We start from the raw sequence: 26708 nt of genomic DNA, 5'->3' as shown, positions 1-26708 counted from the left end.
ATTTTAAAGTTGCATTCATTTTTAAGATCTACATTTTTAAATACTTATAACGTGTTTGTCATTTATATGTTATGTTTATTTTGAAAATGCATTCCTTTTTTAGGTACAATAGTTCTGTTTACATATGTATACTTACCAATGCAATGTTGATTATTTGATTCTCAATATTTTCCTTGTTAATATTTTACATGACGTAGGTAAAGTTGATATTTTGGATGTAAATATTTTGACAGTTTTGTATTTGCACTGCAATTATTTTTGGATTATCTTTTATCATACAACCTTTCTTGAGGGGGACTGTAACACAATCACTGACCCATCAATTACTGTTTCCCAGTTAATTTCTCATTCATCAGGAGAACCACGGGGGTCAATTTGTGATCCCCTTTAACTCTGCTTGACCTAGAGTTACCGGGACACCTGGTTTTGGTAATTTGAGGAGAATGGGTAGGTGTGGAATTGAATGAAAATGTGACTATGTGAGGAGGGGGTGGGGCTCGGTGCCAAGAAATACCTAAGAGGCGCTTTTTCCCCCAGCCTGCCCCCAAGCCCCCCCCCCGCTTCCAAAAACAATAAAAAAGCTTGCAGAGGCTGGTGCTGGTGTTCAGGGGTGTTTTCATACCTCTAAATGGACGTGGGCAGTTCAAAGCCACGGAAAACAAGCTGGAAATTCACTATTTACAGTGGTTTCAGTTCATTTCCCTCTCTCTGTGTGATATCGGCTCCTCTTGAGTGACAGGAGTCAATATCATGTGTCACACGGTGCCACTGTGTGAGATGGCAGCTCTGGGGCTGGCACAGGGGACCAGATAATAAAGCCTATGTGGTGTCACAGAGGAGCTAAAAAACGGTGGTTGGAATGCTCTCCAGAGAAATTTCCAGCATTAGACAGCTTTGGCTGAAGCGCTTACATTTGCTTCCTTTTTGCTTTCTCATTGAAGAGACATGCTAGGAGAGAGCTGAGAGCCCAGGATGACCTCTGGTGCTTTATGCTGCAAATGGGCGGAGGGAGATAAATAAAAAAACCGGGATGCGGTTTGTATTGTATTGTATTGTATTGTATTGTACTGTATCTATGCTTGTATAGCGCTACTGCCACCCTAAGGGTATCCTGGCGCTTCAGATATCAAACACTTGGTCAGCTAGATGGTAAACAGAAGGATGGAGCGTGGATCAGAGTTTCGGAAATAGCCAGGTTTTCAGGTATTTCCTGAATTCGGTTAGTGAACCACTCTGTCTGATCGTTTGTGGCAGCTTGTTCCATAACTGTGCCCCTACCAAACTGAAGGCCCACCCCCATCCGGGAGCATTTAAATTTTGTGACTGCCAGCAAACCGGTACCCGAGGACCGGAGCTGTCTCTGAGGAAGGTACCAGGAGAATCTTTCCTGTAGTGGAATTGGGCCCATCTCATGTGAGGCTCTAAACACCTGGCAAAGTGACTTGAAAAGAACCCTTTCCCTGATTGGTAGCCAGTGAAGCTGTCTCAGTGCGGAAGTGGAGGACGAGTCGCGTCGCAGACTCAGCACTAGTTTTGCCGCTGCAGACTGGACTCTCAGTGGCAAATCAGTCAAACATATGCAGGAGGTCACAGGTGAACGAAACAAAGATTAATAGTAGCGCAGACAAGGCAAAACCCGGTGTAACAGCGACAGAAGGGTGTTTAGGGTACAGCGCCACCTACAGCGCTACAGCGATGCCTGCTTCTGGTGCAGTACCTTTTTACACAAAGAACGCGCAACGATTGGCTTGCCAGGACAGGCATCGCGAAGCTGCCGAGGATTTTCAATCTTTGCAAGAAGAACAGTTTAGCATTGTTGGGAAACAGAGCGAAACGTGCACGAGCAGTTTTAATCAGCTGCTGCATCTCCATGGAAGGATCCTGCCAAGAGCTCTAATGGGCAGGCGGCGAAGAAAGGAGCAGAAAATAAAATGAGCAAACTCGGTGATGAAAACGTGGCCCTAGGGGTCCGGGCGATCTGACCTGGAAGACGAACAAATAAAACGTGTGCTTCAAAGCAGTTTTAAAGGACTGTAAAGAGTGAGAAAAAACAGCCTGCAAGTACAATAAATCTTAGTCAAGTTCAGACTTGAGTGATAGGGTCATGCACAAGATAAGGCCGATTTAAGTCAACTTAAAGCAACTGGTTTGACGATTAAGGGGGCGGGGCTTCCGTCAAGAAGAAAAGACACATGGAGACTATGCTTTGGAAAAGGTGGGGCCAACATTATACGAGTTATTTCAAAAGGAAAACTAGTTTTGGCAAAGTCAATAGGTTTGGCCGTAGCAAGCTTGTGTAATCTTGTATTGCAAGCTTGTGCCGCAAAACATAAGAATAAGGAAACAAAGGGAAATGTGGCCCTGCCTTAACATGTTGGCCACATGCTTGCTATGAACATGTTTAATTTAAAAAATAAAACAATTGTTGCATATAATTTTAATAGAATTTTAATAGCAGGCAAGTGTTTTTAGAACAGGTATAGAAACCTTTTTCATTTTAATGCACATTACAGGTAAATATAACTCTTATTAGCTCAAAGACAAAGTACTATTGGCTTTGATGTACTGTAACCTGAAGACATAATTTAAACACACATGTGTGAATAAATAAATTCAACAGGTAAAAGAATGTAAACAAAAATCACTTGCGCATTAAAGTATTGCCCACCAACCCCGGAAGTGAAGTGCACTTCTTTTAGGGCAGATGGACAATTGTGATCAGGCAAAATGCTGTCACTCGCAGTGAAAGAGAGCAGTGGTTAAAGTGGGACGACATATTGACCACATGCTATGGTGTGGCTGATAGTAGCAAAATGTAAATGCTATTTGGACAGACAAAATGGATGATGAGTATTGACTGATATATTGATATGTGTATATGTATGGTTTCTTTTTTAACTAGGCAGGCTAAAGTTGTCTCTGGGCCTTACCTAAAACGAGTAGAGTTACGGGCTTGATCCTTACTCCTTCATGTTTACTAATGCACATAGATTAAATTATTTTGGGAGGAATTCTAAAAGAGTTCTAAGAGTACCTCTAGGCATTTATGAAAGTCGTGTACCTCCTTAATTATGTCAGTGTGTATTTTTGAATGTTGAACTGCACGAGGTGTGAAAGGCAGCACATCGATATAAAATTGCATTTGCACCTAAAATGTTTTTTTTCCACAGGGAAATCATTTTCCCCACAAAGAGATCTCTTCCTATACACACACATACATTTTGGGGTGTATTCTTCCCACTTCCATCTTGAAAATAACCCCAAATTCCCCAACTTTTTAAATTCATTTTTATGCCATCAACAACAACCAACCATGCAGCATTTCACCAAAGGTTACAGTACTATATAAGCAGCAAATACGCAGTGGCGGCTCCTTCGCTCAGACCAATCACAATGCTGCATTGCAACATTGTGATTGGCTCAGGGGAGCCTGGTTGCTGGGTGCTTTCTGCTTCCCTGTTCAGGCTGGAGAGACGACGGAGGGACAGCAGAGGAGAGAACCCATAATCAGGTAAGTTTTTTCCATTATTTTTACCTCCTCTCCACACCTTCCCTACTCCCCCTCCCCGATCCCTGCAGGCCGCCACTGCAAATACGACATTCCATTGTTATATCAATAGCCATCCTCAGGGGATTAGTACCTGGGATCATGACAGTGACACAGGAAGGGATATGGTCAATCACATCCAAATACATGACCAATGTTGGCACAGGTACAATTCAGTGTCAGTACTCTCGTCACTTAAGTATATATCGTCAGGGTGCAAAAACCTGTTACACAAGGCCACCCAAGCAGCCAGGTCATCCTAAAGTTGTTCATCCTTCCCGCTGCACTTCATATGTAGCTACTCTGCCAGGGACCACTCTGCCACATTCCTGTTTCAATGTTCCTTCCGATGGGGCTCTCTGCCCCATCCAGGTAATAGCCACTCTCCTCCTGGTGAACACCAAGGCCAGCTGCAGAAATTTGTAAGCCATCTTTCGCCTCTTTTGCCTGCAAATGTTACCCAGAAGACAGAACTGTGGTGTGCGGGTACAGTGAGAGCCAGTCTATCAACCACCAGAGTCCAGAAAGACTGCAACAATGGGAAAGCTCAGGCCATGTGCATAAAATAAGCTACCAAGAAGCTACAATGAGGACAGTGAGGACAATGAGGACAATGAGGACAGGCAGCAGAACGATCTCAGGATATCAGGATTAAATCCAGGAGTGTCACATAAGTAAAGTGAAGAAAACTGAAATGGGTCAGTTTAAAGCGAGCAATGCTGAAGAAAGACACCATCAGGGTGCAAACATGTGCCTAATCTGGGTCCGAGACCGGGTCTCCCAGATCAGTATCCCACACCTGAGACCAATGGGTGACATCCGCCGCCACAGCCTTATACAGCAACAACACAAAGTGCTGTCCTGTGCTACAAATCAACAAGAGCCACTGCGTACTGGATGTCTTCAGCACCGCAAGGAAAGCCATCCAGGTGTGCCTAGCGAGCTCTGCCGGGCCCGCATAATGAAAAAGTGGAAAGACATATTGTCTACCATAGGCCGGATTCATGCAAGAATCCATATTGGTAGTTCCTGGTGCAAGGGTGCCCTCTTAGTCACCACTGTCACCAATCTCTCCTACACGCACACAGTCTGATGAATTACATAGGGTAGTTTCATTGATATACTAGACCCCTCCATCAGCAGTGGCGCCAGAAGCTCTGCCCCCCTCAACCAATCCTGCCAGCACCCTTTTTCCCAGTTATCACCTTTAGTCATCTATCTGGCAGTATGCTTCATATGGGTTGCAAGTTAATAATACTCCAGCTGCTGCACTTCCAGCCCTTCCTCTTCATAACTCCTTGTCAATGTAACCCATGCCACCCTATTTCTCTGGCCTGCCCAGAGAGGGGAGGTAAGAATTGAGTCTAGCAACTGGAACATGCTAGAAGGCAAGGTGCACAGCGAGTTCTGAATAGTATAAAGACAGCGGTGGAAGAAGCACCATCTTAGAGATGGCTACTCTACCCATAAGTGCAAGAGGCAAAGGGGTCTATTAGGATGGCGGTCAGAAAATCACTATGGCAGCAGGAAAAGACCACCCACAAGGACCGCGGCATAAGCGCTGGTCCAATTAGTATGCTCCGCAGTCGAAATCTGACCGTGGCGGTACGATCGCGGGCATTAAAATTGTGGCAGTTACTGCTGCCAGCAGCACCGCCGCGATGTGAAAAGGAGCATGTCATGCATATCCCTGCACTGCATGGCAGGCACTGCACGGTGCCTGCCACCTGGTACAGGGACATGTAGGGGGGTACCCCCCAGTGCACCCACACCCCCCAACCACATTGGGGGCCCGCAATGGGCTCCCAGAGACATTCTCCGTATGCCTTTCCATTGCGGTTCCTCTGCCGCAGAAAGGCTGGCTACCACCGGCATCATAATCATGCTGGCGGAGCCTGGCCCTGTACCATCCCCAATGTAGCGGTCTAGTTCCGCCTGCCAGGCAGGCGTGCGGACTGTTACCGGAGGAAAAGTGGCAGGTGGATTTTCTCAAACGCCGCGGTCATCACCGCCATGCTAATGGGACCGGCGGTTTTCCGGGTTGCGATCGCGGGCGGATGTCCGCCACCGGCCCCGGGCGGCGGGCCATCTGTCAGCCATCCTAATAGACCCCAAAGTGGTCCAAAAAAGCCACCACGGAATTCAACAAGTCCAGCACCCTTCCAATATTGTGCCGCATCTGCTTTTTTTTGGTATGCGTAACAATCATGCCCAAGTATCAAAAATGGTCAAGTTTTCACCTCAGCCCAATTTCCGGTGAGCATACCCCTGGGGCCCCACCAAAGCTGTTAACAGAAACAGTAACATCTTTTTTTGATTGATCTACAGTCTGAACACCTCACCAAACTTGTTCAAGAGTCGCAACAAGACCCTGAGAGACTCCTTGGGGCCCTGAATAGAACAGAGCATCGTCCGCACACAACAGAATATGCAGCGCAGCCCCCATCTATATACCACAGTAACACAGGACCCTGCGGGCTCATATAGACATGGGCTTGAACGCCAAGGGAAGCAAAAGGGGTGACAGTGGGTAACCCTGCCTGGTACCTCTCCCCAATACCCAGCTGTCCGACCAACATCCACCTTCCTGGACACAAAAGTGGAGCCCAAATACCATGACCTGCAATACTGCATGCAAATACCACCAGTTCATAGTATTAAAAGCTTTCTCTATGTCACTTGAGACCTTCATCACTTCCTTATCCATGTAGCACATGCATGAATCATCTCAGACGCATCCTCATGTTGTGACTGAGGATAAACCAACACTGGTCCTCAATGCACCAGGCTCCCCACTAAAGGACTCAGGCAGTTAGCCAAAAGTTTATATAAAATGTTCACATCTATGTGAATCATTGTGGGCGGATGGTATGGTGCTGGGTCTGATATATCGCCACCTTGCTTCGGTATTGTACTATTCAATTCAAAATCTTTATTTGTCACAATTACAATGGCCATAAAAGTTCATAAAAACACATCGTCAGTAAATACAAAATATAAAAGACAGCTACATAAAAAGGATAACAAAATAATCAAGTTATCCCTGTTAAAGTACACTACAGTACAATATTGTTCCTAAGATGTATAGCTCCCCATATGTATATTGCAGTATCAAAACATACAAAAGGATTCTCGGGTGTAAATATATAGAGAATAGCAACTTTATAATCTCTGATGTTTTGTGCAATAAAAATTGCTTTTAGGTAACTTCTCCTCAAACACTTATAAAAAATGCAAAATTAAATAACGTGCTGTGTGCTTTCTGTCAACACACTATCACAAGGGCAAGAAGTCGTAGCTGTTGGGCATTTTTTCATGTCGGGGAAGGCAACTAGATGGTTGGCAGTGCCCAACCGCAATCTGCTTAAAACAAAGCGATGTCCAGATTCACCTAGATGAAGTAGAATTGGCAACCCTCGGGCAAATCATACGATATGTATGAGGCAGCTGTATGCTTCCTAAATTCTTCACACATTCGATACTAATGGCTGTAGTTCATAAAGGAAGCCTTAATTACCCTTTTCTCCTATAAATACCAAAACAACACAATAATTAACATTTTTAATAATGTTAAATGGACTAAAAGCACCACAAAGTCTCTAACGAATACATTTCAACCGCAATCCTACAAACTAGTCCAATTAGCATAACCGTATTCGCAGTCCTTAATCTTTCTTTAACCTTAAACCTTGCCCTAATCTCAACCATAACTTTAAACTTTAAACTTTAGTGGAGAAGTGTGGCTCAGGGGTTAGAGGCAGCAGACCCGGAAGCTGAGATCGGTCCTGGACCAGGGTTCAATTCCCCACCTTGGCAGGGTCAAAGGCAGGGTCTTGGGCTAAAAATTCCACGGACTCGATAATTCTCGCCCCGGTGCCTCCTCGACTCACGGGTTCACACTCTGCGACTCTGGGCACTAGCTTGCTTAATCTCTACAACGGCCCCTCGCAGAGGGATGCCTGACTTTCACCTTGTGGATACCCTGCTATCTCACAGGGGAATACCAGGAAGGGTTCCCTAAGCAAGCGCCGGGAAACCCACTGCGGGTAGCTGTGCGCTATATAAGCTCAACTACATTTACATTTACATTCTCCTGAAAGGCTACTTTCAGGATCACTCAAGACTGGTGAGTCAATCAATAGACTTTAGAAGTAATTAATAAAAGACAACCAAAAGATTTTAAATTCATGTCTTGGTCTAGGCAATCTGAGATGATGGACTTAGTAAAACTGGTTTCCGTTTTTGCCCAGTTGGACTGCCAACGTAGCAGGGGTTTTAGTGCTAATGTGTCCTCCAGAAAGTGCAGCCCAGTTCACCTTGTGAACTATAAAGGATGAAGCGGATCCAGGTACACACAACAGACGCTTTAGGAAGCGGGTCACCTCCATCTGAAGGGGTTTGCTAAACATATAGCCCCATAGTCCTCTCCAGTAAGTAGAGACCGATAAACTTCTCGCTTTATATATTTCAACCAATTCCTCAACTGCATGGCTGCCAATATTATGGGAGAACCAAAATGCTCCGTTGCATATTCTGCTCATTTTCAGTTGGATATTTAAAACCTGTTTGGCCCAAGATCCATTATTCGTGAAAAAAAAAACTAAATAACAAAAGGTGTTATTGCTTAGAATCGGTATACCCGAAATATAAAAGGTCGTACATTTCTGCCCTTTTTTCTCACGGACCTTCAAAAAAGCTTTTGCCTTATTATTCTTCAATTTCATGGATGCCATAAAATTCCAAAAGGTGTCAATCATTTTTTTGTAGTTTGACATGTGTCCTTCATAGAAGGACAAAGCAAACACAAGGAGATGATGGACGGAGCGCTAAAACGTTTCAAACACTCACCCCCAGTCACAGATCTGGGTTGAATCCATCATTGTTATTTAGCTCACTTCACCACCACAGTTCAGATTCAGCCATATGCAAATCAGTCTTGACCCTGTGCCTCATGGGAACAGTCCAGACCGAACTGCCAATACAGGTCTTCCCTGGACCGGAAACAAGCATCCTGGGACTGGTACCGAGGTAAAACCCCTGATCGGCCAGGCTAGCTTGAATCCTGCCAACTTAAGGCAAACAAAGCAAACACAAGGCGATGATGGCCGGAGCGCTGAAACTTTTCAGACACTCACCCCTCTCAGTCTTGACCCTGTGCCTCATGACAGAAGGACAGCATTGTCAGCTTACAATAAAACTGAGACCGAGCATCCGCCAACAATAGGTGCGTTGGCATGTAGATTCTGGAGAATACCCTCCACACTGTTAATAAATGGAGAGAACAGTAATGGTGGAAACACACATGCCTGCCTAATTCCCCTCTTGATCTTAAATAAAGGGGAACATTCTCCAATTGGGGCATACCGCACTGTGGCAGATAGATTTTCATATAGGCGTGCAAAGAAACTGATTATGTTCGACAGAACCCCCTGAGAAGTCAGAGTAGACTAAGGTATTGAGTAGTTGACGAAGTCAAAGGCACTACTTAGGTCAGCGAAACATAAATAATGGGACCCAACCTTAGCTTTGGTGTATTTCCATAGGAGCAAATCTAAGTTTATATATTGCTCTACTGTCCCCCGACCTTTCCTAAACCCAAATTGTGCCTCTGATATGGTGGAATTAGTCTCAGCCCAGTCCTCCAGTCTCTGCAACAGGACCTTACCCATCAGTTTGACTGAAGAGTCTAGGAAGGAAATAGGGTGATAACATTTCAGGTTGGACTTATTCCCCTTCTTAAATATTGGAACTATGATTGAAATGGCCCACGAAGTGGGACACGAACCCTTAACAGCTGTGTTAAGTACCCTAGTCAAGATAAGACCTCAGAACTCCCACATGGCTTTAAACGTGTCCACTGGTACCCCATCTGGACCATGTGCCTTCCCTTCCGCACTCTTATTTAAAGCCAGAAGAACCTCCTCCAGAGGGATATGGAGTGGAAAATGTGGCTTAAACAGCTCACCATTGCCCTATAGAACCCACCAGGTGGTGCTGGAAAGTGGCCACAACGGCAGTCTGTGAAGTCACCATCACGAAATTCGCATCAATGGAATGGGAGATAGGGGTAATGAATCCCTATGCAAAATCCAAGTCAAAAGCCTGCCCGACTTATCGCCCTCATTGCGGAGCCTCTGTCTGTGCCATTTTAATGTGTATCTATCCAAGTTGTCCCACATGTCAGCAATGTGACTGCACACACAAGTGTCCTCAGAGCAGCCAGGCCAGCCTCATCTGTGTGCTGTGCTTTCTACAATTGTGGCCAAACCCCACAAGTCAGTCCCATACAATGCCCTTTCAACACAGCCTTCATGGCTTCCCATTTGGTGGTGCTACGAGGCGCTGTGCACCCATTATGCCCCATGTAGTTGGCCAGTGCCTGTAGCAGTGCCTCCCTAACCACTACGTACTCCAAGACATCCACTGGAAATTGCCACACTCGTCTCTCTGCTGCCCACCTCCCTCACTTCAACATGCAACATACAGGGCTGTGATTAGACAAGAACCTAGCCAAATGTGACACACCTGCCTGCTTGTCAAGGGAAATCCTGGCTACCAATACTCCATACAGTCTACTGAAAGTATTATGTGTAAGAGAGTGGCAGGTGTACGCTTTGTGCAGCGTCCGGAGTGAACGAAAGGCATCTGAAAGCCCCAAATTATGCATCATCGTCCACAAGGCTGATGTCATTTGAGGTTTTGTGTTCAATCTTAAGGACAGCCAGTTTAGTTCCCAATCTACACAATTGAAGTCTACCAACCAAAGCGGAGGCACATCCACATCCTGACTAATCAGATCTTGTGTTTTGTAAAAAAATAAAAGTGTGGATCTTCCACATTCGGTGCATAAGTGTGGATCAGAGATATGGCCTTACCATCCAGCATATTCCAAAGTAGTGTATATCAACCTTCGACATTATCCTCCGCATAAGAGAGAAGGGCATTCCTGGGGCCACTCAGACCAGCACTCCCCTGCTATATGTAGAGTATAATGTGTGATATAACTTCCCCTTCCACTACTTCGCTACGTTTTCAGCTTCAGGATCATCCAAATGTATCTCCTGTATGCAGGCTATGCTAATTATGTGACTCCTCAGGAAGGAGTGCACCCTATATTGCTTAACGTATGACCCCAACCTGCAGACATTTCATGTCAAGAGTCTGTACTCATGTCCCCTATACAGAGTTCAGGAATGTGGGGATCCCTCCCGTGCCCTGCAGTACTGTAACAACCCAACTTAGCTGCAACAACGTACTCTGTATCAATGCTACCACAATGGGGAACACCCCACACCCGGACAAACATAGTAAAACATAGTTTCTACGTATGCCCACCAAGTATGTGCCAGCACCAACACAGCATCCCCTACCTGTCCAAAAGGGAAAGATCCGCCAACACACAACTCTTATCCAAACCGACCTCTGCAATGAGAACATGCGTGCCCCAGATAGGCTGCACCTGTACCAACCCACCACAATGAAGACATGGAGGCCCATAGAGGAGAATACATTCAGCGATACTCTCACATAAACAATGATGCACATCAAAAAGCTAAATTATGCAAGAATACACCCCCATAGGTCCCTCCTGAGGCTTCTGAACCATAGGCATGTAGTCAAGGATCCAGGACAGTTCGTCCCCGTCTCCAAGGCTAAGTTCACATATCGAAGGTGCGCAAGAGCACGCTAATGGGACTAGCCTGGCATTAAACAGTTAACATTGTGTCTGGTACAATGTCTGACCAGCTGGGGGGAAACGGAAGGCACCCCCTCAAGTGACTGGGGGACATCAGTAACCAACACCTTCATGGTGCCATTCTCCTGGATTGTGACTCGAGGTAAAACTGCCCTGGCACCCTCAGAGGGCCCACCCTCCCTGAAGAGGCCCCACAAGAACCACAGAAAGGTCCAGTGCCTGACCTTGAGCTGCTGCACTCCCCTAACTTGTGAGCCAGAGTTTTGTCCCACAGCTGCAGCCACTCCCAGACCTCATTCCAATGCTCGAAGAAGTGCTCTTTTTTCTGAGAAATTACTTTCAGTTTTGAAGAGTACAACAGCATATATTTCAACTGTAGACCACACAGTTTTTGGTTTCTAGCAAGTAAAGACTTTCACTGTTCATGCACCTACAGAGTATGGTAAAGGTTAAATGGCTATTTTACTGCTGTCAAACATTGGCACCTCCTCAGCTCTAGCACCTCGCTATCCCTTTCCCGATAATTCAGGATCTTAGTGATGATGGCCCTCGGGGGCAACCGGTGGAGGGGGCAGCACCAGTGCCCTTGTGAGCCCTCTACACCATGAAGAAATCCAAGAGCCCTGTGGCCAGAGCTGCTGTCGCACCCATCGTTCCAGTTGAATGTTATTGCAACCCCCATTTCCCGAGTAACAGTAACCATCATGGATAATTGTTCTTTTAGGGCGGTAACATTCCCCTGCAGACTGTAAGTACTGCTTTGCGCTGCTGTCATCTTCCGCAGCAGGTCAGACCTAAGTAAGTTGACATCTATAGACATAGTCTCCATTTTTCGTACAAGCACAGTCTGTGAGCCCTGGATAGCTGCCAACAATTCAGCTGGAGAACGTTCCTCCTCTTCTTTTGTGCATCCACCAAACTCCGTGCCAACCTTTGGGTGATCCTTTGAGACTGCTGCCTGGGCATGGTGTACATTCAGGGATGTGGAATTCCTATAGCGTTTTCGAGTGTATTTAGTCCTTGGGAAGAGTAGGCCCAGACCTCTACAGCAAAACCCTTTGGGTGCCAGTTTACAATAACACATTATGGATCAAGTGAGAGCATTGTCTGCAGTTAAGATAATATTTGTATCCATCGGTTAATTCGGTTCACACTTGTATTTATGGTTCATTAATGCAAAGCCTTTACTATTAGGGTGAGCACTCTAAGAAAATGTTGTTAATTCAGACTGCACTACTGACAGTGGTTCCAGTATAAAAATGTGTACACACATACAAACGTTTTCAAAGTTTAGCTACATGTGGCTATGTATAATGCTCCCACAATGCTCTCTGATTAGATGCAAATATTTACAGAAGCTTGAAAGCAAGATTGAGGATTCAAAATGTTCCCAAAAAAATGCAAGTAGGAAAAAAACATTTACCTAAACTGCTGTAAACGTATAGGTACTATTTCTTTACAGCATCATTTAGTAAAATATGTTAATGTATGCTAGTATTTCCTAAAACTATTCATAATGGAAAATCAATGTAGCCAGTTTCTATAAGATTATAGAAAACAGAAATAACCAAGCACTGGCAAATCCAGTAGCTCTGAAATTGGTGGTCAGCCTTTTGGTTTTGTCAGTGTGTGGCTTTTTATGGCATGGTTTTGGTGTGGGAGGTGCTAAGCCCTCACCATAATAAACATTGGCAAAAGCAAAATTAGTTTTTGGTCTCAAAAAACACACATTGCCAAAGTAGTTCCTGGTACTGAACAAAATTACTTTGTGTGCCAATATGCTCATTGTGAAACAGCAGAATGCTATCACTCACAGTGAAGCCAGCCGATAGAGGGACAGAATTTTACTAAACACAAAAGGTCATGGTTAATGCCGGACCTACTATGGGGCCCAATTATTAAAGGAAGTCTCAAAAGTGCAGCAATGGTACACGTCTTTGCGTTAAGTACAGATATACAGCTCTCATGAATTCGCAAGAATTTACAGAAGTAGGTCAAGGAATAGTAATTCTAGAAAATATTTGTGAACTGCATTTTAGCATGAGAAAATATACATGTGCAGATTTGCTCATGCAAAAACCTGAGTGTTTGTAAGTTCACTTTCCATCCAATCACTTTTTTCCCAACTCTGGAAGAAGTTTGATGTCTGCCATTCTCCAGAGTAAATCTCCAACTTTTCTCAGTGTGGGAAAAGATTAGAGAAGAGTAAGTGAAAACCCGTAAAACATGCTAGTAAGTGGGTTTGCACAGACTCAAAAGGGCATTCCAGCCCTGGAACTATTGCTTACCACTACCTTCAGCCCCAGTATGTAGATCTGCAAAAACGTGGCTACATAAGAAAATTGCTAGTATCAAACACTACTATGATATCAGCCCTGGCATAATCAGAGAGGCTATATCAGAGCTCTTCTTTAACCGCATGCGCGCTAGCGGGTTTTCCCGCTGTGCGCTGCGATATGTAAAAACCCTCGTTACATGACAAGGTCAGCTCGTCATGCGCGCAGCGCAGGTAACGCCCATGACGAGCTGACCTTGTCATTAGCGTCGAAGGGGTTAATGAGATTGCTGACATAATTTGTTGCCGCATCACATGGTACAAAAGGGACAAGTGGATTTTGTTACAAGACAAGTAGATTTATGAAGCAAATGACCCCATGTACAAGTAGATATTTTATTCAATTCCACACCCTATACTGCATGATAGCGTTGCTGGAGTGCGATCATTCAGGCTTCTCTTTCCACATGGTTCACTGCCCTAAGAGCCACAGCTTGGCCCTCACACACAAGTGCTCTGCTACCAATGGGCTAGAATAAGCTTCCGTTCCTGCAAGGATCAGCCCCAGCAGGCATCATGTGCCACGGCACACTGCTCCAAGGTATCACCAGGGGCCACCAAGGTGTGAGGCGGACACAGCAGGGGTCCCCAGGAGCACAAGCAGGGCAATGAAGTTCATGCACAACTGCGGTTATCTGGCCCTCACCAGCCAGGGTTCCCATCCATCACCCACCAGTCCAGTCTCTGCACAGTTAAGGGGATGCAGTTCAGGAGCCGTAGCCAGTCACCAGGGCACTCCTCCCAATCTCTACATCACATCACAGCACTTATATGTTCCCCCCAGGCGGGATCCCCGGATGCCCCTATGGCTGTCCCCCAGACTCCCCACCTGTGGCTGGTGATGTCTCACTAAGGCCCAGCAGCCTCCCCAGCTTAGTCCACAGGGCCCCAGAACTCAGTCCTAACTGGCTATCCATCCGACCTGTCCGGCTACAACACAGGAGTTCAGCGGGTGACTGTCCCACAACCCACTTTCACAAGCCTGGCTCCACAGGCCCGCCAGGGGCCAAGTCCCACTTGCCCCCGCACACATGGCCAGGACCACCTCCGTTTACCGGGGCCCAGGGTCTGCAATCAGGACCAGTAAACATTCACTTACCCTCGTCTGGGCGCCGCGATTGCTCATGCCACCTCCTGGCCTCTTTCTACTCAGCGGCCTCGCAACCAGCCCATGTCCTTTGCAGGGCACTCCCCCTCCAGCCTCTTAATGGGAAAGACCCCAGAGATGCACTCTTCAGGCCAGCAGAGCCTGCTCTGCAATCGGGAGGCCAGCAGCTGACCAATGCAGTCTGTGTTGCAGTCCCCCGCCTCCAGACAAGAGGGCTGCCGACAGGTTTACTCCCAGCACCATGGCTCAGCTAGGCCGCGCCAGGCCACAGAATGGTTGACCTAGCCCCACACCCTGTCTTTGTCGAATACAGCCTCTGCTCCCACGATTTCGGAAGCCCACATCCATCAGGGGGCCCAGTGCTACGCTAAATTCTCTGTACCACTACCGTTATGCAGCAGTGGGGCACCAGGCTTATGCAGGATTAGGTCCGTCGGGACTGGAGCCGCCGACGACTACATCTTGTTGCCCATCTTGCCAGCCCACGCGCTTCCACGCCCTTCCACCCCTATCTAACCCATTATGTTGGTAAGAGTAAATCTATTTTCATCTATTTTCCTGGGTAAAATTCCACTATTCTTTATTCTGTAAATCAGGAATAGGAATCTGCCCTCACAAAGAATTTGTTTTGCACACGTAAAATGTATAAGTAGTTCTGGGGTGCGCAAGAAAGTTTGAGAATCGGTTCCTTCTCACGTGAAACATATCTTCAAATGGGTTAAGGAGAGAGATTAATTTTCCGGAATAAAATGTAAGACACGATATACAGATCGAAAAGTTGATAACAGCCTTACAGGATTCCCTTGTGGTGACAACAAAGTTTGGAGAAAAATGAAGAAGAACAGTGAAAACTGTCTTCTGAAAATGTAAGCCTGTTCCACATCACTGTGGTCAATTGGAAATTGCCAATTGAACATTTAATGCAGGATTTTATGAGCCCTAACCCTTTCATTTATTAGAAGAATTTTTCATTTATGTGTCATAGTTTTAATTGTTTGCCTCTTATTTTGTTTCCCATTTTGTTTATGTTTTGATCTTAGTGCTCCAATTAGTTCTGTTCTCCCTTTTCAGTTTTGAAAAATTCAGTTAATCTTTTTGTATGTGTTACTTTATAAAAAGTGTACTCCTTTTTATACAGGTAATTCCATGTACAGGCTTGTAAGATTTTTTTTTAGGAGAGGTTGCAATTAGTACCCTTCCTTCGATCCAGCCGTTGAATGATTTGTTTATTCTACTATTTGAATGATTCGTTTGGGAGCTTTTGTGTCCAGGATTATATTTACCCAGTCTCCTGAGGGATTACAGGATTGCACTACTGTGGTATGTAATAGTTTTAAGGGTGGCATAGGTTTAAGCTTCCAAGTAATGCTCAGTTACCTGATGTGATCCAGAAGGACTGTTTTTTGTAGTTGATAAATCTCATAATATCATCGGCGGTCTTATTGGCAAAATAGGCCTGTAGTTCAGACCAGTATAAAAATAAGGCACATTACACGGTAGAAACAGTTAAGAATATTTGTAGGATAAAATATATATGGTGAACTGTAAAACGCTTTTGGTCTACACACAATTAGTTGGATGGATGGAGCATGTTAAGCGAACCATGAAACGTAAAACTCGTTGCTCTCTGTCATTGTGTATCTGCATTTACCCCAAATGTACCTCAAGTATTTGCTGCTAACTCTGTGAAGAGCTCTGATGCTCGCAGGTCAAGTTTGCGCTACATAAAACTCAATAAATAAAATACAAAATAAATAAAGAGGAACATAACTATATGCTGCCAGATAAAAATGATTGACAGATATTTTATGGGGTTTGGTTATTCCAAAAACTAAAAAAACAGCTTTGAAGCTCAGGTAAAGAGTCAAAGCTTCCCCCTTTAAGTTTGGCTTTCAAACGGGACTTTGGGGTAACCAGTTGGGATTGACTTTTCTCATGTTCCAGCTGGTAAATGGCAATTATTTAATTTCGGATTTTGAATAGGTATTTTTCATGATGATCACTGTGGCTTTCTCATGCTATACATCCTATACAATATAGGTGTAGACTGGGGAAGTATGGTTTATTAGGACCAGGAGAAATTAGAGGATGTTGGATGCAAGCAGAAACATATGTAAACATATGAACATTTAAGTGATACCACCCACCTTTAGTTGTAATCTTCCTGGGGAAAAGCAGAAGTGCTGGGCGCATACAAAACCCACTCAAATTGCTCTGCTAGATTTAGGCGAGGATGAGTGTACTAACATGTCACAAACAGTTTTTGGAACTGTACACATTTTTAGCCAGTAGGTCAGCAGTATTTTAGAGAATGTTTCAGATATAACATTTTAAAGTTGCATTTACGAATTATATTCTTTAAAACTTCAATTATTGTTAATAAGTTCTTTATATGTTCTGTATATTTTTTAAAAGTATTAATTTGAAAAAAGAATGTGCTTTTTTATAACAATAAACTTTAATTCCATTTATATAGGTTATTTACCAATGTAATATTGATATTTTGGTTCGTAATTTGTAGTTATTCTTTTACTTTTACATTACATGTATGTAAAGTTGATATTTTGGGTGTGGATATTTTAACAACGATAGATTTGTACCACAATATTTTTTAGGTTAATATTATATTGTATAACTTTTCATGATTGGGACCAAAATACATTCACCGTCCATCTATTAACATTTCCCATTTAGGGTGAATCAAAGCCTGGTTTTCATGTGTTGTGCGCAAATTAGCTAACAGAAAAGAATTCAGCACCACTAAGATGTTTAAGACAGTGCCAATCACCACTAGGTGATGGACCGGATCAGTCCTCATAATTTGGAGGGCTAGGGCCAGATAGGGGTTCCGAGCATGCTGCACTTGGGCACTGAAGCTCCACTTACCTGTGGTTGCAAGTACTCCCATGCAGTCTTCCATAAGCAAGTAGCTAAGTCGTAACTGCTCCTTTTGTGGCAGTGATAAGATGCAATAGAACCCTAAGGAATTCATATTGGCTACAGGCAATCACTGATTTCAAGGCTTCACCTTTCCATTGCTGAAGGAAGTAGGACTTACGGAAGATAACCTGAGGTGGTGGTGACTAGTGATACCCAAGCCCTTTAGGACAACGTGTATGACATGCCAGGAATTTTGGTATTTCCAAAATGACACCAGGACCTACAGTTCAAAATAACATTGGGTCTTACAGACAATGTTATTCTATGGGGAGTGGATCTTGGGTTCTTAACTAGCTGCTGAAACTGTTCAGTCTGGAGTATTCTACCAGTGATGTGTTTATTATTCTTGGGCAATAGGGTAAAGTGGGTGACACCGTCATGCAAGATATCAAACCTGCTGTGATATTTCTGCTTCTCACCATAGCTCTTCATACCCACAGGGAGCAAGATAGTCCAACTCAAAACATTTGAGCCCAATGACCGAAATTTCAAGTCTTTGCTGCATGACGTACAAAATGATCAGTGAAGACTCCTCTGCCATTGGGGAGGAGCATCGCCCCACTGCCTGGCTCAGAGCGAGCAAATAATAAATAAAACGATGTTCCAGCATTGTTTTTTCATTGCCAGCTCTGAGCCATCGCTGTAGGAAGGGCGGGACCAAGGCATGGGAGGGGGAGAGAAGTGCTATCTGCATTTCCTAAGTGCGCATATTTGTTTTGGCCCACTGTCGCTGGTTGGCCAAAACCACACATGCCCACTTCGGTTTAGACCCCACAGACTCCTGACAGCGGAGTGTCTTTTTAGCCTGCTCAGGCCAATCCTTGTGCTGCTCTGCAGCACGGTGATTGGATGGGAGTCTGTCCCAGGGGCTGCTGGGACCAGCAAGAGGAGAGGGGCCGCGACACGACATAGGAGGCAGACGACGGTTTCAGGTACGTTCTTTTTTATAATTAATATATTATTACTAAACCCCCCCACTCAATGCAACTCCTCCTGCGGCGTTACCTCCACCTGGCTCACCACCCTTTGTTTGTGGCAGCCGCCACTGAAAATTATGTGTCTGATATTGCTTTTTAATCCATGCAGGTATTATGCCAGACCATTTGGGCCAAACTGCTTTTTTTGGGGAAAGATAAGACTGACTTGCGTACAGATAATCATATCTTGCAACAGCAAAGTCAAACTGGTAATGATGGAATGATTTTTTTGAGAAATTACATAGGTGTATGGACCTGCATGGTCAACCGTATCCATTGCTTTTTTGACATCTGGTAGGTACACCCTAAATTCTAGATTACTGCCTGGAGGGAGGTCTAAGAAAACAAAGCATAGGATCTTTTCATAGATGAAACACAAATGTCAAGAACATGATAAAAGGGAGGGCGGAGAAAGAAGATAAGGCAGCTAGAAGTAGAACAATCATCCCTAAAAAGAGAATATGGCAATGCAAAGAAAAGCTTGACAAGAAACTGGAAAGACATAACAGTGTTTGTTGAGATATAAATTGATTTGTCTGTTAGTGAGGCGTGACTGCTCACCCTCAGGCTATTAAGATGTTTGAAGCCAGATAGCATTTTATCGAAATGTTCTTGTGATTTCAGCAAATCAGTAACTGCCTGTCCATAAGTAGCCCTGCACCATGTTCTTTAAACATGTTTAACTCTTAGTGGTTCCCGGCATAGTATGTCTCCATTGTACAAACATAGGTTAACATGAGTTTAAAAAAGTTAGATTGCAAGTACTTTTTATAGTGAAGTATATTGAAGGACTTTACTAGTAGCTCACGCGTGTTTTTTAATTTAATCCGTATTCCAGCTCCACTACCAACATAGAATTCAAATGTGTCAGAGACCGAGGTTTTTTTTAAGAGAATAAGTGACATTTTCTTTAAGCGCACTGTTTATAAGGTACGTTTTTGCACTGTGTAAAGCAGTGTTTAAAGAAAACTCTCAAACAAACGAGAAGAGTGCATTAAGGTTTCAAAGCTCAAATGGATTCCATTGTTGCCAGGTTGGCTGTGCCTCTTGGTTCTCAAGCCAGATCCATAAAACCTGGCTCATGGTCTTGGCTGGATATGCTTTATTTTACTGAAAACTGCATTAGACCATTTCAAACTTTACAACCTAAATTCATATCATAGATTCAAATAGGACAAAGCTTAATGTTCTGTGAATCATATCTTAAAATAAAAACACTTACATTCCTTGATATTTGGTGGTGCCAGTAAACACGAGTAGCAAACCATCATGTAGCTATTTCTCGGCCGGTTCTCTAGCATATAATACCTGAAATAGGAGGCAAGACAAGTCAGATCAGAAGACAGCTTATTACAATTCTTTGACAGTCTGATTGGGTGAACATTTACTCATAAATATGAAAGTGTGATCTTTTAAAACTGTGTTTACATAAATCAGGGTATCTCCCCATGCTTCAGCTTCTAATCTTCAGCAGGGAGTGTTTAGCAGAATAATCGATAGACCTTGTTTATAAACAAGGACACAGAGGAAAGGGCATCACATACAAATACTGTGATTTTAGCAGAAGGCTTTGCAAGGAGATGGTCTTTTGGGCTTTGATATCATTAGAAACTGAGGGGCATATTACCAACAAGTAGCGATATTTATCGCTAAATAGGCTTAGCGGCAATTTTTTTATCGCTGAGCATCGCCGGAATTTATCACTGAGATAACGTGCTATTAGCAACGTTTATCTACAAAGCGATAAATTTTCCGGCGATAGCGACGAAATGCGTGAATATCGCTGAGAATACAGCGATATTCACGCATTAGCGACAAAATGCTCTTAGCCATGTTATCCACCTCCCATTGGATAACATGGCTAAGAACTGGTCTGAGCAGGTGTTAGTATTTGGAGATATTCGCGCTTAGCGCAAATATCTTCATCGCTACGCCTGCCTTGCTAATAGGCGATAGCGATGTTAGCGACTGTTTTCAGTCGCTGACAGTTTGGGGACGCCCACTTTGCATGTCATTAGCGATAAATATCGCTAACATGCAAAGCGGGCCCCAAACCGCTCGCTATCACCTAAAACTGTCGCTAACTGCTGTTAGCGACAGCTTGCTAATAGGGCGATTGAAGCAGCGAAAATTCCCTATCGCCACCCTTGATAATATGCCCCCCAATTTGAAATATCCTATTCAATTCCTCAGAAAAAAGTACATGTCTACTGCCTGCTTTTCATACGGGTATTGTCAAAGAAGTAGTCAAGCTAATGCAACAAAAATGAGAGGGAACACATGCAGTGGCAATGTTGTGCTTAGTGCCTTCTTGAGAGCTATCTACAAAATGGTACTGGTTGTTCTCTCGTTAGTGCCAGACGGCTGGTCAGTGCAAATGAGGTGAACACCAACACCCAAAAAGTCATAACACTGGGAATATTCATAAATATTGTCAATGCAGTTACCACACTCAGTGGAGTTTAAATTCTTGCACATACTCATCTCAATTTATAATCGTGCACCTATTTAATATACGTGTAAGTGGTTCATAAAGCATTGACAGTCACAAGCAGTCCCATTTTCTTGGAAGTCGGGGAACATTTTTTTGAACATTTCATAAAACATTTGTTCCACAAAAGGAATAAAATCAAAAATAACTTTCAGTATTTCCCTAATTTCCCAACACCATATTTACAGAATCTCCATAACTTGGAGTATATTAACAGGTGGGATTGGAGAAACCTGCATATTGCAGGAAGGTATGTGAGACACATACACCTATAAATAGGTATATGCATAATATATCCTGCTAGCATTTATAAGTTAGACTGAAATAAATTAATCTAATACACATGAGAACTCCACGTATCCAGGGATTTACAGCTTTCTTTGTGAATCTGGCCAGAGCTGTTTAATTGTGCAAATAAAGGATAAATAGGCTCTTTCCTCGGACTGCAGGAACTTCCTAGATTAGAACACTATGTAAACTCCACTTACATTACTTGTACATTTAGTTCTCTAAACTACAAAATAGTACTCTGTGAACAAATGATTTGCAAGACGTGTTGACATTCTAACAATTTATCATATAAAATGGCAAAGTTAATTATACGCTTTTCTAAAACTAGTTTTCATTGCCACATCAACGAATAATTTTCATTGAATGTGATTATATGGGTTTGCATTGTAACCAACAAATGGTACAAGACACTGGAACCCCTGCACGGACGTTTGAAATAAAGCAGATATTGTTATATGAAGACAACATTTGGCCACCTCCATTGTGCCCTGTATGGGTCTCAACTATTTGAATTGGGGATTAAAAAATAAAAAAAACAAGGCACAGGGACCGTGATGACGGTGTGAAGTGCTGGTACTTCAATGGGGAGGACTACACAGCTACAAAACCACTTATCTTGGGGCAGGAGATGTCAAGAATGGCAGACGGTACCACATTCACAGTACATTAACGTGGATCTATTAGAGTGGTAGCTAATGTAGTAATATAATTTTGATCGTCGCCCGTTTAGTCAGTGCGATCAACAGACACAATATTCATTCCGGGTGCACTGACATCCCACTTGTAAGATTCGACTGTCTTTATTCGTGCTATTGGAAGCCATTTCAGCTGCTAATTGGGGTGCTGCACCTTAAATGGCGGCCTGAAATGAACTAGTGGACAACAACAAAAAAGTAGATAAATCCAGTTTAGAGACATAAAACTGACAATATACTTATTGAATGAAGATACAAGTACGGCGTTATGGAAGTGGTGGAAACAGCCGCATGTGGCTCTTATTAAAAGGTTTGAAAGTTAAAAAGATAGGAAGGCAGTGTCCTTGCCAATGGCACAGCCTGATGGCATAAGTCATCTCTATGGTATCGCCTACAAACTATCATAGTTGTTTGTTGTCGAAGACCTATTATATGCATTTCATAGAGAGGGTTTGAGTTAGTCCCTTGCTCAGAACTGGATAGATCATGATATCTCAGATCAACGCTGTGTTCCCGATTAATTGGTTTTCACCCTATTCTATTTTCTGCCCTGTTTCTGGACCATTATTCCTTTACCATTGTTTTGATCAGATGAGGTATATCTTACCACTGCTGACATCAAGGAATTATTTTCTCACTTGTCTTTGAGCACTACATGGGAGTGCATGGCTTTCCTCTCTCTAGCTCCCTGTCCGCTAACTGCCGACTGTCTACTTATCTGTTGCTCCCTGGCCCTCCCTGCCCTTGCTTCATTTATTTTTTGATGATTGATTTTGTGAGGGCACACTGCTATCTGGCCATTCTCGTCCCTACATGTCCATTACTCTCTGTCCCACATGCACTTTACTGTCTGGCAGCTGCACACTGCTACCACATTGTTTACTTTTTTTTTTGTGCGGCATCACATGCATGCTTTATTTTCAATTTACTTGTCACAAATGCCATTTTGGAATGGCAAATTAAAGTTAAAAAAGAAAACTAAAATGAATGCCGTTGCTTTATGGTGCATGTGCACGCATAGACATGCATCAGCAGCCATATTAGACTGGATCTATTTATTAGAAAAACCATTCAAGAACGGTGACCCATGCATGTGCAGGGATGCGAATGCATCATAATGAACTGGGGGCATTTTTTCTGTTTGCCAATCCTAAAGCAAAAAAGCACTGACAACGGCAAAAGCTTGGCAATCGTCTTCTATAGCAGGACATATTGGCTTTGCCATGGTGGAGAAGTGTGGCTCACTGGTTAGAGCAGGCAGACCCTGGAGCAGAGGTCAGACCCGGGACCAGGGTTCAATTCCCGACGTGGCAGGGTCTTGAGCTCAAATGTCCACGGACTCGATAATTCTCGCTCCGGTGCCTGCCCTAATCATGGGTTCTCCCTCTGCAACTCTGGGCATTAAGCTTGCTTAATCTCCACAACGGCCCCCCTGCTGCGGGATGCCTGGCTTTCACCTTGGGGATGCCCTGTAGGGGCTATCTCACAGGGAAAAGCCAGGACGGGTTCCCAAGGCAAGCGCCGAGATGCCTCCGGGTGATTCGAGCGCTATATAAGAACATACAAAAAAAGATCAATAGCAAAAGCCTCTCTGTCTACTTTTTCCCTACCTATTCTTGACACCATGGATCCCTTCTTCCTCCTGATTCTTTACTTGGACCTTTAAAAACTTAAGTAAGCATGTAGCAAAATAATGGCAAGGACACAAGATATGCCAATTTCTTTTGTCCTGTTTTGCTGGAAAATAGCGGGAGTATTTCTCAACACAGAGTGTAGAATTGTGGTATCAATATTTGGGACCAATCTGTTCAAGTGTCCCTATAGATTGGTTGGGACCTCAACCATTGAATACTGGTGGTTCTTTATTTGAAACCACTGATGTAAACCATTGACGCAGAAACACAACCTTTTCAATGATTTGCACAATCTTATTTTCTTTGGCCGTAGGCATTAACTATTTTACCGATTCATAAATACCGAATTTTACCGATTCGGTATTTATGAATCGGTAAAATAGAAGGTGGGAGATGTAGGAAAAAATATATTTTCAATTACCGAATCTGTAACATTCGGTATTTACCGAGTCGGTAAATACCGAATCTGTATTTCCTATTGATTCCTATGGGCTGTGAAGCCCATAGGAATCAATGGGAAATACCGATTCGGTATTTCCCGAATCGGTAAATACCGAATGTTGCAAGGGTGCAGGGGGTGTCACTTTGACACCCTCTAGCACCCGAAGTAAAGGCATGTGTGACATGTGACACACATACATGCCCTTAGGGCATGTCTGTGTGTCACATTGCACAGTGTGCATGCACAGATGTGCATGCACACCTGGATTCGGTATTTTACCACCCAATAGGATTGGGTGGTAAAATACCGACTCTTAAGGGCCTGTGACACTCTCAGGAGTGTCACCTACATCTGAGATTTACTGAATCGGTAAAATTACCGATTCGGTATTTTACAGAATCGGTAAATTTACCGATTCGGTAAATTTACCGATTCTGTAAAATATTGGCCCCTACATGCCAATTCCTAAATACCGGTCGGTAATGGCCGAAATCGGCCATTACCGACCGGTATTTGCTCTCCTACAGCTGGCCCTAAATGTCTTCCTCCTCATGCACTGTTTTTTTACAGGTTCCCCCAATTTGCCAGTGGGTTTCCCATCTGGCTTGCTTCTGCGTTTGAGCTAGTTGTTCTGCTGCTCTCCACGCTTGTCACATTCCCCGTTATAGTGCACATCTGAGTGACTAGTGCTACTTTTGGGTTGGTTTTAGCTCACTTGTCTAAACATGGGTTGTTGTAATATGTTTTCCCTCCTGTCAGGGTTTCCCTAGAAAACATATGCCCTGAACATTTATTTGTTGATCTACCACACCGGTGTTTGATCCACTAAGCCAACTTTTCTAGTCCCAAACCACATATCTCTCACCACCATCCTCCTCCCCCTGTGCCCTGCATTGTGAGGTTCACTATGCATGCCTGCCGTGGTTCTGTAGTTCAAATTCCAGTCCCCGTATGTCCTTGGAATCCTTTGATGCACACAGTGTTCATCTTCAACAAAGGACGGCACTGTGGAGACACCCACACTGAATAAACACAGTCACTGCCAAACCACAAATGAACGTAAAAGGCCAGATATACTGAGCGACTTATTAATTTAAGTACAGCGTATTCGAGGGGGAGCAACTACTAGCTACTGTGCAGTAGGGAAAGATAAACATCTCTCACCACAAACCTAACAAAATATTTTATCATCAACATAATAAGAGTGTTTCTAAACCTTAGAAAATTCACTCCTTATAAGTGAAGGTAAATGGTTACCTCACCATACATTACTGGAAAGTGAATGGGTGTCTGGCATACGTCCACGATTGTTAATCCATGCCAGAATTTCACGGAATCCACATTAGATTAGTTTTACCTACAATAAATCCAAATGTAACTCATCCACATAGCCATTGTTCCTCTTTGAATACTCGCCTCCTGAACCAGCAATAGTTAACACTGGACTACTTTTATTACTTTCTTCGCTTCTAGTCTGGAATAGGGACCTGTACCTTCCTTCTGACGGTTTAAGTGGAGGATGGAATTATGCCAGCTCAGCAGCCTTCCATTCCAAACGTAGGCCCCCATTAGTATGGCGGGCGGACTTTGCCCATCCACCACCCTTGCGGAAAACGGGACCGCTCGCCTTAAGGGCGGGGGTCCCGACGTTAGCATTAGGATGCACCCGCCACAGTGGCGGGAGCATCCCTCATTTCTAACATTGTGGCAGGCGGTGCTCACTGCACTGCCCGCCACAATGTCAGAAATGCATGCATGCATTTGCATACACGAAGCGGCAGGCACCGCGCGGTGCCTGCTGCTTCGTGTATGCAAATGTTGGGGGGTATCACAGGTACCCCCCCATGTACACCCTCCACCCCTCCTTCACTCTGGGGGCCCGCAGGGGGCCCCCTGAGTGAAGACCGCGTGCCTTTCTGTGGCGGCATCGCCACCACGGAAAGGCATCTGAATTGGCCCATTGTAATATGGCTGGCGGTGTCTATTATACACCGCCACCATATTAATCCTTTTCCGCCCCGGCCGCAAGGCGACCGTGGCGGAAAAGCAGCGGACGGTCTTTCTGTCTGCCCGTGGTCCCCCCCGCCATACTAATATGGCGGGTGGAATTCACCTGCAGATGTTGGGCGGATTGCCCCCGCCATGCCGGCGGTGGCTACCGCCAGCCTGGCGGGGGCAATCCGCCCGATATCCAAATGGGCCCCGTAGTTGGGACCCAGTGCTTGACATCTATGCACACCACCGAGCGACAGACACACACACACACTCACACGTCATTTGCATGCTTCACATGTTCCTCTTATTTCCGCCATGTTCTTGTTTCTGCCTGTGTTTTTGAAATGTCTGCTTCTCTTCCTGTACTTGTTCACCTCCCACCTGCCATAGTATTAATAAACTTACAGATGAGCATTTGTCATTTTCAGTCCCTATTTAGTTTACAAACAGTATGTTGTTGGCTTTTGCATTGTTTTATTTAAATTTTTCACACCGGCAGGTCTCTGCATTTTTTTAATGTAAGCACGGGGAGAGCGGATTCCCCAGTTCTAAAGTCG

General features: G+C 44.2%; 1 protein-coding gene across 3 annotated transcripts in view; it reads right to left on the bottom strand.

Moving 5' to 3' along the window:
* Nucleotides 1-26708, bottom strand: part of EDAR (ectodysplasin A receptor) — a 350911-nt gene that overhangs the window by 163460 nt on the left and 160743 nt on the right. For all 3 annotated transcript variants that reach the window (XM_078658124.1, XM_078658122.1, XM_078658123.1), the window contains exon 5: nucleotides 19826-19911. In XM_078658124.1, coding sequence (XP_078514250.1) covers nucleotides 19826-19911 — 86 coding nt within the window. The remainder of the gene's footprint in view (nucleotides 1-19825; nucleotides 19912-26708) is intronic.

Source organism: Lissotriton helveticus, chromosome 8 (genome assembly GCF_964261635.1).
Source record: "Lissotriton helveticus chromosome 8, aLisHel1.1, whole genome shotgun sequence".
In the NCBI taxonomy this organism is placed as follows: Eukaryota; Metazoa; Chordata; class Amphibia; order Caudata; family Salamandridae; genus Lissotriton; species Lissotriton helveticus.
Note: the sequence above shows the minus strand (reverse complement) of the source record. Positions and strands in the feature narration are given on the sequence as shown.